This window comes from Daucus carota, chromosome 5 (genome assembly GCF_001625215.2).
Source record: "Daucus carota subsp. sativus chromosome 5, DH1 v3.0, whole genome shotgun sequence".
In the NCBI taxonomy this organism is placed as follows: domain Eukaryota; kingdom Viridiplantae; phylum Streptophyta; class Magnoliopsida; order Apiales; family Apiaceae; genus Daucus; species Daucus carota.
This window is the reverse complement of record NC_030385.2, coordinates 28,132,682-28,147,417: the sequence shown is the minus strand read 5'-3', so window position 1 is coordinate 28,147,417 and position 14,736 is coordinate 28,132,682. Positions and strand designations below refer to the sequence as shown.

Genomic DNA, 14,736 nt, shown 5'->3' with positions numbered 1-14,736 from the left:
ACTCTTTTAACCTTCTGGTTCATTAATAGAAAATTACTCTTTTAACCTTCTGCTTCATCAATATTTATAATTAATATCTTGTAATTAATACATATCATTACATTATTGTGTTATCCTGCATCATTAATACATCTAATTAATAGTTTGTAATTAATATGTGTGATAACATATTAATTAATCCATGATCAAATTTGTAAATATTATACATTATCAAAGCATTTACAACAGAATAATTAATTTACCGTCGATATATTTATATGTGGGTGTGTATTTATACGTTTGCTTAAAAATACTCGATAAAAATTCAAAATATCCAATTTTTAATAATGTTTAACAAAAATTAATTAAAGTCTTGGTGAATGTCGGGTCAAAATACCCAATTTTCAACAACATTTGACCTAAATATGAATATTTGGTTAGAAGGTCTCTAAATATCTACAAGATACTTCATTGTCGGAGCAGTATCGTGATAATACACAACAGCCAGTTAAATATGTGCTACTCGACTTATAGGGGAATATCAGTGTAATACTTTGCTCGCATTGTATTAAGAACTACTAAATCTAATTCATATTAATGGTTAGTGCACCATCCTACAACAGGAACCCAAACCTTATGTAACAATAAACTCTTGTCAAATGCATTGTTGGACAGCGACAACTCCGACAAAAATAGCAACATCCTCGCACGTATGACAACATGCCCGTACCTCAACAACATTTAACCAAAATATGAATATTTAGTAGGGAGAGTCCTAAATATTTATAATATATTTGATTGTAAGAGGATTAGCAAGGCGATACGTCTAACTAATTGAGTATCAAGATGCTACTCTAATGGTGGAGTAGTATCAGTGCGAGCTTAATTAAATTTTTGGGTTAATGCCCGGCCAAAATACTCAGTTTTCAACAATATATGATCAAAATATGAATATTTAGTTAGGTGGGGCCCTAAATACCCGGCATGTTCATCATGTCTCAACAATATTTAATCAAAATACATAAATTCAGTTTGGAGGGCTCTCAAAATACCCACAAAATTTTTGACTATAAGAAGATTAACATGATGACATGTCATAACTAGTTGAGTATCAGGATGATACTCAATGGGTGGAGGAGTATCAGTGTAATTCCCACGAGAGTGGACCAATATATTTAAAAACTTAATTAAATTCTTGGGTGAATTCTCTACCGACTTGCCAATTTTCAACAATTATTAATTGAAATAGGAATATTCAATCAGAAAGGGCCTTAACTATCCACAAGATACTCTCATATCAGAGGAGTATCAGGATGATACATTACAACCAGTTGAATATCATGGTTATATACCACTGGTATAAGAATATATTGTAATACTTTGCTTACATTGTTCTAAAGACAACTATTTCCAACTCACATTATCGGCACGCTTACAAAGTAAAAGATATGTTTATACCGCAGTCTGCACTGCAACAACAAGGATTCAAATTTTTAATTCTCTATTATTGACATTGTCTGACAGCACAAGAATAGTAACATCCAGTCACGCATATGAGAACATGTTTGTGCCTCGCACGGGTTAGAGTGCTAGTTAGTAATTTATACCAAATCAACCATAAATAATACTCCCCAACGTAACCTATATGATTAGTGCGCATGCTTGGTCAAAGGATTAAGCATCATTTCAGACATCAAGTAGGTGATAATGGGAGTTATTTTCATGTTTGAATTCCAAAAGGGAAAACATATAGTGCCTGTTTGGTGGAGAGAAGCAGAAGTTGCTTCTAGCTTCTACTTTATTTGATCTGTTTGTGTAAAGAAGTAGAAGCACTTTTAAAAAGCTGAGATTACTGGCTTCTCTCTCACAGCTTCTACTTTTTTTCCAAATACTTTATTAACTCATTTACTTTTCACTTCTACTCCACTTCTTTAATTTAAGCCAGAAGTCATTTCTTTTAAGCTAACCCAAACGGCCCCATAAACTGCATCAATTTCGAAATGTTAACCTCCGAAGATTCCTTGAGTTGGGATGGGGTCAATTCAGAAACAGGAACAGGTTGTATGTAGTACAACAAACAATATCAAAACAGGGACCATAGTTGATAGTTCCAAGCCACCCTTTCATTGTCCCAACCCAACCAAACCAATATCTCCATGCTCACCCACATGCTCCTTTCACTCCTTTCTTCCTCTCCCCTTCCCTAGTCATCCTGCTCCACCTCCCATTATCTCATTCCTCCAAGAAGAAGAAGAGAGAACGGAACTCTATCCGAAAACCCGAAAAATGGCAAGAAATGGGCATACAAAGGCCATAAGCATCCTCAATACATACTTTTCGCCAACATTCTCAGTGTATAAACCAGGAATAACAATCATGGGGAACATAGAATGACAATTGGCATATAGAGCATTTGGCATTATAGCTACATCCATATGAATCCCCCCAAGAGATGGACCCCTGACTTCAGCTTCATTCATTTCATGGCCCTCCATTCTCCATTCCATTACATTAATATGTACCTAGTTGATCATTGTTGCAGACTATACATTTGCCCCTAAGATGGCTTCTCTTCAGCTTTGCTAGCATGCATGATCCATATATCCACTCCTTGTTATCCTAAGTTGGTCTGTATTTTACAATGCTTCTTTCTTTCTTGTAGCAAAGGTATTCGAGAATGCTATTTTGTATTTGGAAGAAAATCACTAAAACATGTCAACCACATTGGAGGAAATTTCATATGCATCAATTAAGTACTAAATACTTACAATGATTTCAAAGTAAACAACTTTCAAGTGGAGATAGAGTACTAAACAAGTTTAAACTGAGGTCATTTAGCAGTAATTTACAAAAAGAACGAATCCCCATCTCCAAACAGTAAAAACTAATAGTAATCTTCAGTTAGCTTCTTCGTTGCCAAATATCATTCATCTACCATACTGTTCTACCCAAATTCATCAGGAGATATCATATGCTGGAGGGTAAGCAAGCTGCTCTGTCTCCCAGTTCAACTTAGAAGCAGCTATCTCATGGCGGGGAACATACTCCTACAAAAACAAACATAAAAAACAAGGCTCAAGCTTCTACTAGATATAGTAAATTCATCTGTTTTTCTGATGACATAATAAACACTACACTGTATTTCTCTTTCATCTAAAGTCTAGACAATATGCGTTTAAAAAGAAAGTCAGAACATGTGTTGAAACAAGAGTCTTCCTTTTTAACTTCTGGCAAAAAAATTACCTCTAATTTCTTAACCAGCACTTTTGCTGTTGGCGCAGATACGATAATATGGCGCGCACTTGGGCTAATGAAGCCTTCCTCAACCGCTTTGTCAATAAATGACAGTAACGAGTTGTAGTATCCGTCCACGTTGAGCAGTCCCACCTGCCAAAATGTACAATTATTTTACCCTTTTAGTAAATTAAGTTTAAGAGTACATCAGACTGGTCGACAACCTCCACATTGTATTATATATGCAGTGAAGTTACCGGTTTCTCATGGATACCAAGTTGAGCCCAAGTTATTACTTCAAGGAGTTCCTCAAGAGTGCCATAACCACCTGAATGCACAACAATCATCTACTTTAACATACATTGATAGGGAAATGTAATATAATCTAATAGATTAACATCAATCTGCCATTGACACATTCCTGTCAAAACACCAATCACAACATTAAAAATGCCAAAAGGCTGACGAGAGATACAGGCTAGACCTAAAATAAAAATCAAAATAAGATTAGATTGTTAATTTTATGACCGTACAACAACATGAGTGGTCATCTTTACCAGTTTACTTATCACAGTGGAGAGTTACTTGTTTGGTCACTTAAACACTAAGGTCAGAAATGCTCCCAAGGACATTAACTATGTCAGTTGCATAGAATAAAAGAAATAGTAGTAGTAATCTAAAATAAACTCTAACGGAGGTGCATGGTAATTCATAATTGCATTTAATCCCTTATTCATAGCTGCATGATAATTTTGACAAATATTAATTTTACCATGTTGAATATCATTGTTTTTGAAGGTTTGGTAATAAGTTCTAACAGTGGTAATATTTTCATTTAAAAGCTGTATTTATTGTCTATACACCCAAAGCTTCTGCTTGTATCAGAGACATAATCTTCACAAATGTGCTTTGCATGATCCACTTACAATTACAGTTAATTTTATTTTTTTCATGTCTTGTGTCTCCAGGGATATTGATGACAGTCAGACAGTGTATATATATATGAGTGTGAGCTGATGCTTATTAGAAGGCCTCGAAATGAGTGATCATGAGCACTGTTTCTTCCAAAGGTCGAATGGTGATAGTTGGAAATGACAATTTGAACATATTATGAAATACTACCTCCATCCTAAATTAGATGATCCCGTTGACTCTGAGCACGTAACTTTAGATGCATTGACCGTCTACTTCCGAAATTTATTTTTTTATTTTTTCTTTTGTAAATAAAAATTTCATATTTAAATATTTATTTGCAAAAATAAAATTTTAAAAATAAGACATGTAACTATGCGGTCAATGAACCTTAAACTGTGTGCCCAAAGTCAACGGGGTCATCTAATTTGAGATGGAGGGAGTACTAAATTTTTCTATAAAAGGATAAAAATAGATAGGTACTATGCCCAAAAGTATGAGTATTGACTAATGTTAATCATGGAGACAGAGCAAGTCAGGATGAGAAACTCTGTGGATTCAGTGCAGTATGTCATCAGTCAACATTTAAGGCTGGGAGGATTGCTTTCTATTGATGGGTCTTGGGCTCTGTGTGAGATATTTAAGAAACTCATAATGGGAGCTTCAGCAGTTGCTTTCACCATAGAAGAATGCTAGACTATTTTTGGCAGTATCAAGTTATAAGAGCCCAGAGTGGAGCTTTGGCTAGTATATACACACAATTCCATTCTATGAATATTTACTTGCATTATTAGCAGTGGTGCAAATGGAAAATATAAAAACTCCACCATTATATGTGTTCATCTTCCTAATATATTGTTAAAAAACAGTGGGAAAATTGCAGGCCTTGTACTAACCTGGCAATGCAATAAAAGCATCTGAGTGCCTAGCCATCTCAGCTTTCCTTTGGTGCATATCTGCTACTGCCTTCACTTCCCCCACTGTTTCACCAGTTAACTGCAAATAGTACCAAAACCCAAAACACAAGAATATTAAACAAATAAGAAGAGAAACCAAGAGAGAGAGTATATTTGTATGGGTGGTTGTGCAAGTTGTGCAGGGGAAGCAATGATGAGAGTTGCAGGTGGATTGGTCCAAGAACTAAAATCAAGAAAACTAGACATACTGTAATAGACAAGCAGCTCATGTCCCAGAAATGCTACTAATACTCATATGTATAAACAGTAGATATACCTAAGGAAAAGCCAAGAAAACACAACAGGGGAACTGTAATCATGATGAACAGGTAATAAAGGACTGTTTTGAAAATGAAATTTACAGACCACCTTTGAGAGCTCAAAATATTTAGAATTACAACAGCTAGTACAACACTACTATGGATAGATATTAGATAAGCCTAAGCAGTCACCAAGATCTTTTTCAAAACCAATTAATTTTCAAACACTTTATTGACATATATTTTTTCCCTTCCTATCCTCCAAGAAATGAGGAGCAGAAAAGAAAATTGGACAAGATCACTAGACTATATGTATTTTAGTGACCAAACAAGGGTCCTATAGAAGGCAAAAATGGGTATTTTTAGAAGCAAGCAAGCATCAAATAAAAGCTCAACTCAAAGAAACTGGAGATACTAGTGTTGCAGTGATTTTTCTTTTTTCCTTTATAAAATAAGTAAAAGGCCAAAAACTTTGTTGAGCATAGCAGGACAGACATACCTCTCGAGGCATGAGCGTCTTGGGAATAACCCTGCAGATAAAAACATGACAAAACAGAGTTTTTAGGGGATAGCAAAAACAATTGTTATCAAACAGAACATTTGAACATTCTTATTGAGATTATAAATGGTGGAATTTGAGATAGAAAATGCTACTGGAGTAGTAGTACTAGTATTACTGTACTACAGTAACAGAAGTAAGCTTACCCAATAACATGCCTACCACCATCATGAACAGCTTGAGAAATCAATCCCATCAGGCCAATGCTCCCCCCTCCATACACCAGATCAATGTTCCTTGACACCTTCATTATCACTCATATCAAATCAGCCCATATCCATTTTTGTGGATTTCACTAGTACAATAAATATTTCACATACTACTCTGTGTGTGTGTGTGTGTACTGAGAGCAGGCAAGCCAAAGGGATTGAACATGTAGCAGACAAGGATAGAAAAGGGCTAATGACAGTGAAACAAAAAAGTGGGTGCTTCTTGTTTACAGTAAAACAGGGATCCCTGGTTGATAACACCTTCAATCATCTTCAAAATCAGGAAATTTGCATGACATAGTAAAAATTTCACAAAAAAACTAAAAATGACAAGTGCAAAATCCCATGAATCAACTTACTTGCAAACAGACACAACACATTGTAACCAAACATCATGTCCTTAAAAAATAAACAAAAAAACAAAAAACCCATCTCAAATCACCAGAAAAACTCCAACAACAAGCCCTCCAATGAAAAAACCCACATGCCAAAACACTCATTTTTCCCAAAGAAAATTCAAGAAAAACACATAACTGTAAAAACCAATCACAAATGACACATTACAAACAAAAAAGAACGCATTTTGATAAAAGGGCTGTCAAAAAATACCAATTCTTGGCCAAGCTCAATAGCAGCATCCTGATAGCTACTCTTTTTCCCTTGACTACTCCCACAGAACACACAAATTCTCCCAAACTTTGATAGCTTCATCTCACCCTCACTTCCCATCCTTCTACTCTTACTATAACAACAATAACTTTATTACTACTATTTATTTTCTTAAATATTTGGTCTTAAGCTTATATGAAAAAATGGGCTTTGAAGAAAATGAAGGGACGAATCTGCTCTTTCTCACTCCAGTATATTCACATATATATAGAGGTGTGTGTATAGATTATACATGTAGAGAGAGAGAGAGAGTGGGGGGATGGAATAGGTGTGCCACAAAAACATATATACAAAAGGTTTCAGCTACAAGACTAGTAATAGTTGTATTGCCTCTTTCTGGTGCGTGCTAACCAAGCATGTACTAACAACATTTGTATTTTTATTTTTCTATGTATGGCCTCTCGCACGTGAGACACTCTCCACCACGCTCAAATTTGCACAAACATGCTTTATTATCCTATTTTAGGTGATTTGAATCAAATACTATCATTCCGTATAACAAAATTAAATTTCTAAGAACCCAAAAATGTATATTTTGAGACCACATAAACTTCGATTGTGAAACTCGTGTAACATGTAAAAGTGACATGTATTTTGGAAAGAATACCTCTCGAAGCGGAATCAGAATTTCGAAAAAGTTATCCTCATCAATTTTAAAGGTTAGCCAAGAATCTGGTAAAAATATTCACTTTAGGAAGGGAACATAGGAATTTTGGCTTTGAAGTAGCTAGGTTAGTTCTCAATTACCATGGCACAACATAATGGTAGGCATAAGTGATTTTCACAATATAGGTGAAACATTTGACTAAACCGAAAGTTTAAATTGTAAATATAACATCACCAAATAATAATGATAACTGGTGATGTCTTTTCTTAAATACTACAAACTATTACTCAAGTACACAACTTGATGCTTTTCTCCAAGTGTTTACTTGTGTTTTTCATGAGGAATATGTTGAATGCCTTTACTCATCTTTCTCAACTTTTGTCCTAAAGTTGCCTCCTATGCATCACTGCTGCAATTATCTATATTCTCCTCTACGTAAGTGTGAAAGCTATTGCTCACAAATTTATAATGATAATCATGAATCTGAATATTAGTAATTTCACTTCTTTACATAAATAATATAGGACTCTTTGGATGTTGTACATAGGGGAGGTACATATATGGGAGTATTTAAAAGTCAGCTCATGTCTTAGTCTGATTTTCGGTAATTCGAATGATATTACAGACACTTGACAATCACGTCAAATACTAAATGACGCGTACATGCATTACAAGGTCCCTCCAGAAAACCAAGTTGTTGGGTGATATGCAAATTGCAATAGCTAGAAAGATAGGCAATAACACAGTTGATCAATCAAGATAAGATTAAAACACCAATTACTGGCTTAAAGGAGTGGCAGAGTACACACCCCATGTGGCAACATTCAAATGAACAAGGGAAAGTTTCGTGACCTACTAGAAACATAAAGGTTCTGATCATATATATTATTAAAAATATGATCATATGTACAAATATGGCCCCAGAAAACTGGATATATTCTCGAAAATTTCACATGCAAGACTTAAAAAGGTGGCAGGAAATGTAGCTTCTTCATAATACCTTAATTAAGGCAAGAAAACATCAAAGTTATGGATGAAATGGTATAGATTAGTAGATTGAGGTCTGCAAGAATTCAAAAAGGTCAAGACCTTTTGAAGAGATCAGAAGAAATGGACAGAAGGAGGGATGGGAGTTAAATATAATTAGTGTGTGCATGCGTAAAGGTAATTAAGGTAAGCATGTGAGACAGACAGAGGGTAGGATATGGGGGAAATTAGTAGTAAAATTCAAGGGAAATTGAGAAGAGTGAAGCTAGTGGGATAATGTGAAATTGATGATTGATTAAACATGTGGGCATTGGCGTATTGAGTTTGTACCCTTATCAACCCTACTCCTCTAGACATCCTTGTTCTATTCATAGGAAACATTGTCTTCTTGATTTCTCCACCCCATCACCTTACACTCCTTCTCAACCCTTGCTGTCTCTATTCATTCCCCCCTCCTAATTCTCATCTTAAGGGTTCCGGAGTCTGAAACGTTTAATACGGGAGTTTTGTCCACTGAGTACAAAATATTTCGGGATGAGTCACAAGCCACAACAGTCTTCTCGCAACTGCGAGCATCAAAATTAGTGTTTGTCTGTGCCTCGCACACTATGTATTAGAATAATTCCAAGTATTTTATTTTATTAGTGAAGGAAGAACACGAATGATGGGGTGTTCGGGTCATGGAAACTTGTAAAGTGGAGGTAACAGTATTATAGAAATAGAGTCAGAGATTGTAGGAGCAGAAGCGATCTAAACTAAATTAATGCTGCGTGCTAGTCTAAATAATTAAACAAATGGATTTTATTATGCATGAATCTTCAATCCCAAAGCTACCCTTTTCTAGCTGCTGTTACAACTTCCTTCCTGTCTTTTGTTCCTTACTGTCTGCTACCCAGTTGCCTAGGAGTAACCCTCTAACCACAGTACCCTTCGATCATTTTTATTGTCTAGGCCATGTAGACCCGGAATACGCTATATTAATTGTTTTCGAGTTTGATTCGTAAAATATTCAAAAAAAATTCGACTTCTATTATAAAAAGGAACAAGTAGTAGATGACAAAGAAGACTAAAGTAATGTAAGAATTGGACTAGAAAGTGACCTCAATATGGGGGTATAATAGATGAATGGAGAAAATGTATGCCTTCATTCATGCGACTCTATTCCTACACGCCTCTTTCTATCTAACGTTTTCTGCCGACTTTCCCACACTGCATTAAGATTATAAAGATGATGATTATATACCAGGTCCATTAGTTTCCTGTTATTTTTCATATGAAAACCTCTCATGTCATACCTCATCATCCGCCAAGAGGACGAGGATAGCGGGCATGTGATAATCCAGATGCCCGCTACCCTCCTATATAATAATAAAATTGAATATACGTATAATCGAAACAACAGAGTCATATTCATTAAATTCCAGGCTCTCACAGGAAGTATAAAAAAACAAATTTTATATTTCTTGCTGGAAGAAGTTGAAGTGCAATGGTACCCACACCCATGTGGGAAACAACGATGAAGATTACAAGTTCGGTCGTGGTATATACCTTATGCTCTTATAGCATACCAATAGTTTACTATTCTATTAAAGTTGAAACATTATCAGAAATTCTTGAAAATTAAAATTACAGAATTAAGTAAAACCGAATAATTGTGATAAATCTACTTGAGCTAGAAAATGCATAGATATTCCCTTGAAAACAAAAGAGACATAAAATTCATGATTAAAAGGTTACCTGGCTGAGATGTTTTTACTTTTGGTAAAGACTGGTCATCCCACAGGTCTGTCATGGAGTCTTGTTGTCCTGTACCATTTAGTCACATGGTCACCAAATTAAAGCAAGTGCACCCCATAAAGCCACTTGGCCCCCAGAGGCTACCAAAATGTCACTAGTGTATTTCTTCACTAATGTTTCTTTCAATTTTTGTGCCAACATTGTATACTGGAAAAGACATGGACCAAATTATTTTGTTATGCATTTTCAACCCTTTTTATCTCCATCTTTCCTGGTCTCAGTAAGATGTAACACACTAAGGACTTAACCTTTGACATTGTCTATACCAATTTAGAGGGCACATCACCTCTTTTCTTCTGCTCAATTTAGCAAAACATGATGCTCTATGAATCTTATCTTGCTTAACTTATGTGGTGGATATTTTATGATACATCAATTTTACTGCTCTATGTTTTTACTTAATCAGTTGCTCCTTCAAATTGTCCTCACTTTGTCCCCACATCAAACCTATGAAAATGATCAAAGATGCTTCCTTTTTATCATCTTAGATTGGCGTATATGGCATCAACTCTCATGCTTCGAAAACGACTTCCTTGTACAACTGGTGTTTAACGTGACAGTCAAGTGTCTATTTGGTATCAGTCACATTGTTTCTTAACGTGATAGTCAATTGTCTGTTAGACTCCCTACACCGAAACACCTTGATTTATTTCTTTCCGAAGTATAGCAAGCGTAGTAGTGCGCGCAGACTAAGATGCATGTCTGCAGAAGAAAAACAGAGATAGAGCCGTGGAGGCTGAGAAGATAAGGTTTGTTCAAGTAATCGGATAAGAGTGTTTGGAATCTTACTAGAGAGAAGGATGCTCTTGTGGCAGACTAAATATGACAAAACCTAATGATGCACAAAGTTGAGGTCCATTTTAGCTTTTATTAAAAGAAACTCTGAGACATAAAAGCAGAACACTGCACCAAATTATTCATAAACAGAACAGTGCAGCAGCACAGGATGAGGGAGGAAGAAGAAAGAATTAAATTTCATAATTGTATCCAGAGTTCCTTGGGGTTTTTTTTTTCTTGCTTCCCGAATCTTATTTTGCCGAATCATATATTTACTTACTTCCTAAATCATTTTAAAACACTTGAAAACACTGTTAAATTTTGATGATCTTGACAAGTAAGATGAATATGCACTTGAAATCCTCGAACCCAAACGCCAAACATTGTTACTATTACACTAATCTACCTGTCCAAGATGTTAAATGACCTTAACTCAATGTAGGTGAGAGAGACTTATTAGGATTATATTATATTCTAACATTTTATGTCTCATTTTATGATTTTAAACCTATTTTTAGGTTAAGGGTGAATCACGAGCTCCCATCTTTGATACATAATTTTGTTTTCATGTCAATACTGGATTTGCAAGAGGTGAATTTGAATCTATCGTAAATTTGAATTATGATATTACATTAAGTGATCAATTCACTCAAAATCTAAAAATGTTGGGAGATGAGCTTATGGGTTCAGATCCAAATAAGTTGCTTCATTCCTTTAATAATTCACTGAACTCCGTCTAAAGTCAAGGTTCCTTCCAACCAACTGAAATTTCGAATCATTCTTTCCCAATCAAAACCATGTTCAACATTTTCAGATCAAAAATTAATTTCAACCAGGCTCAACCATTCCGTGTCAAAATCAAATTTCCAAACTCTTCTTATGTTCTTTTCATCAAAAAACTTCAGTACAATCCTCCAATACTGATTGAATTTTTTTTATTTCCATAAAATGAATTAATTAAAATTTACATACGCACACACGCATATTCGAATATTCCGGATCTTCATTGTCAAGTTACCGACACCTCCCTCTACAGAGACATGTCAAACAGTTGATACCATTAAATTATCCAAAAAGAGCAGAGATTCTTCTAGTTAAAAGGGTGAAAAGACCTTAAACAATACAGTACATTTAAACTAGCAGTTAGTTGACTAATTACTCCCTCCGTCCCGGTCAATAGTATACATTGGGGGACGGGGGCGCGGCACGGACTTTAACGCTTCGATATAGTATACTTGTGTAAATTATTTTTAAGATTTTCTTTTTTTGTATAAAAGTATAACATTTATATTTTTATACAAAAAAAGAAAATCTTAAAAATAAGTTGTGAAACTATGTTTAATAAGAGCCTTAAAAAGCGTGTCGAGCAGTGAAAAAGAAACGTATACAATTGACTGGGACAGAGGGAGTACAACATTACTAACTAAACATACTCCCTCCGTCCCACCAGGTTCTTTACAGTTACTTCTTTTGGACGTCCCATCCATTTCTTTACATTACAAAACTTTCCCAAAATAGTTAATGGGTCCCACCACTTTATCACTTTTCCTTCCTTTTCACACTACTTTTACTCCACTATCTCTCTTTTACTCCCTCCGTTTCAAATTAGATGTCCACTTTAAAAAAATCACACAGTTTAAGAAAAGTGGATGTTCACGAATTAATTGCATTAAATGATTAAAATATGTGGAGTGAGATTGATCTAGGAAATACAAATAAGAGATATGTGGAGTAGAATTGACTTTGGAAATATGATTTTGCATTGAAAGTTGAAGTGGACAAGTAATTTGAAACAAAAATTTTTCTTGAAAATGGACATGTAAATTGAAACGGAGGGAGTATATATTAAAAATCAATGGGTCCCACCACTTCACCCACTTTTCTTCCTTTTTTTCACTACTTTATACATATTTCTTAACCTCCGTGCCCAAACCCAATGTAAACAATTGGGTGGGACGGAGGGAGTAATATTCAACAGAACATTTAGTTTAAAAAACTTCATCAGATTTCATGACCCCACAAATCCGAAAATGCCTAAACAAATAAAAAGCATAGATCTCTTGCAAGTTAACGGATCTGGTAGTTAATACAGTTTAAAAAGTCAAACAAAAATTCGTTTTGAATTCACATAAAATATTGAATTAAGGTGACCCAAGCTGTAGTTAAGTCTCGAGACCAACTCCACTTTTTTTTTTTCTTTCCTTTTCTTCTGTACTTCTCCGCATAATTCTCCTGTTAATTTTCTCTTTTTCTGTATGGATTGATAGGTAAAGAGGATTAAGGAGTTTAAAAAATGTATTTTTTTTTTAAACAAATATGTTAATTTAATAACAAAAGGTCATACGGCATCTACACCAATGATCGAGTCGAACAAACAGTAATTTGCAATTGCTTGTTCTCATAAAAAGACAGTTAAACGATATTTTGAAGAAATGTATATACAAATACAAGTACCCGCTTCATGCATACTCGTTGAATTACTGGTACCCTCTTCATCATGCCCTGACAGAGCTATCGTTTGAGCTATCGACCAAAACGGCGATTCCATACAAACTTTCATCACCAAATCAAGACCTCGCTTACAATTAAGAAGCGAAAAACAAAACTCTCGCCAGGGAGAGAAAACAACCTTAGATCTGAAGCAGAACCACAGAAACTAGAGAAATCGGACTGAAAATCCACCTGCTTGAAATAGAGAAGAAAGACAACGAAATCTCCGATGGTTTTAGATCTAAGAATTCTCCAGAAAATAGATCCGAAGCAGAACCACAAAAACAAAAAGAAATCAGACTGAAACTCACCCGCTTGGAAGAGAGACAGCAAAATCTCCGATGGTTTTAGATCTAAGTTTCCCGAGAAAATGTATTATTCAAAAAAACTAGAAAGAAAACAAAGCAATCAAGTGATTCAGGGCTTTCCACCGATGAAAACCGATGGAAGCTCCAGGCGACTACGACAAGAAAGAGGCCAGAGGAAATTAGGGTTAAAGGAGAGGCTAGTAAAAAATGTATTATTATAATGTGGTGGGGTGGGGGTTAGTTAATCAAATAGTTAGTAACTGTAATTAGTTAGTATTATAATATGAAATGTATGACTTCATTCAGCAGTGTAAATTAAAGGGAATAGGAGCAATTCGTATAGTTTTTTGCTAAGAGAATGAATATACGTACATTCTTACCGAAAAATTGTGTCTACACCAGAAAATTTATGTACCTGACACGTCGCAATCGAATAGGTGGTTAGAAGATGGGTAACGGTGCAGCTGTTAAACAACTGACGGGTGGTCGTTAAATATACATTCGGAGATGAGGATTTTAACAAATTTTTAATATGTTTAGCGTTTTTAAATCACTGAAAGCGCTTAAAAAATGCTAGACGGGATTTTTTCCCGTTCACTACGAGGCTAACAGATTCGGTTGAAGCAAGCAGTGCACTTTGAGGCTACGATGACTTCCCGAATCAGTTTCGAAAATAATTGCGTTACTGATGGACCCCTTAAACCACCAAAATGTCACACATAATCCCAGGTTGAATGATGAACTTATTCAACGTAAATATTCAGCTAAACACAACTCTTGGGTTAATTCAAACACTTTAAACAAAAGCATAGATTCTGAAAGGACATGTTGAGCTTTCTTTTTGATACAACTTAAAGAACAAATTCAGGAAACTTTAAGGTTCAATTGGGAGATAGTTTTCGTAGGGCAGACTTTGCTGACTAAGAATCAAAGTTTCTCACCGAAAGGGATATAGAAATGCAGCAAGGTCCCATTAATGATGCATACTCAGA

At 35.2% G+C, this 14,736-nt stretch overlaps 1 protein-coding gene across 1 annotated transcript; it reads right to left on the bottom strand.

Moving 5' to 3' along the window:
* Nucleotides 1-2,662: 2,662 nt before the first annotated feature.
* Nucleotides 2,663-7,090, bottom strand: LOC108220605 (cytokinin riboside 5'-monophosphate phosphoribohydrolase LOG1). The gene is made up of 7 exons (XM_017394412.2): nt 6,719-7,090; nt 6,047-6,144; nt 5,841-5,871; nt 5,022-5,121; nt 3,471-3,541; nt 3,223-3,366; nt 2,663-3,026 (listed from the first exon to the last, which is right to left on the bottom strand). The coding sequence occupies exons 1-7, from the start codon at nt 6,836-6,838 to the stop codon at nt 2,937-2,939; spliced, it is 654 nt and encodes a 217-aa protein (XP_017249901.1). The 5' UTR covers nt 6,839-7,090; the 3' UTR covers nt 2,663-2,936.
* Between the last annotated feature and the right edge of the window lie 7,646 nt (nt 7,091-14,736).

What these genes read in the sequence shown, in the direction of transcription:
- LOC108220605 (XM_017394412.2), bottom strand. Translation starts at nt 6,838, where the DNA reads ATGGGAAGTGAGGGTGAGATGAAGCTATCAAAGTTTGGGAGAATTTGT. An exon ending in GGTGGTAGGCATGTTATTGG is followed by an intron (nt 5,872 to 6,046) that starts GTAAGCTTACTT and finishes TTTTATCTGCAG; the next exon opens with GGTTATTCCCAAGACGCTCA. An exon ending in TTGGTATCCATGAGAAACCG is followed by an intron (nt 3,367 to 3,470) that starts GTAACTTCACTG and finishes ACATTTTGGCAG; the next exon opens with GTGGGACTGCTCAACGTGGA.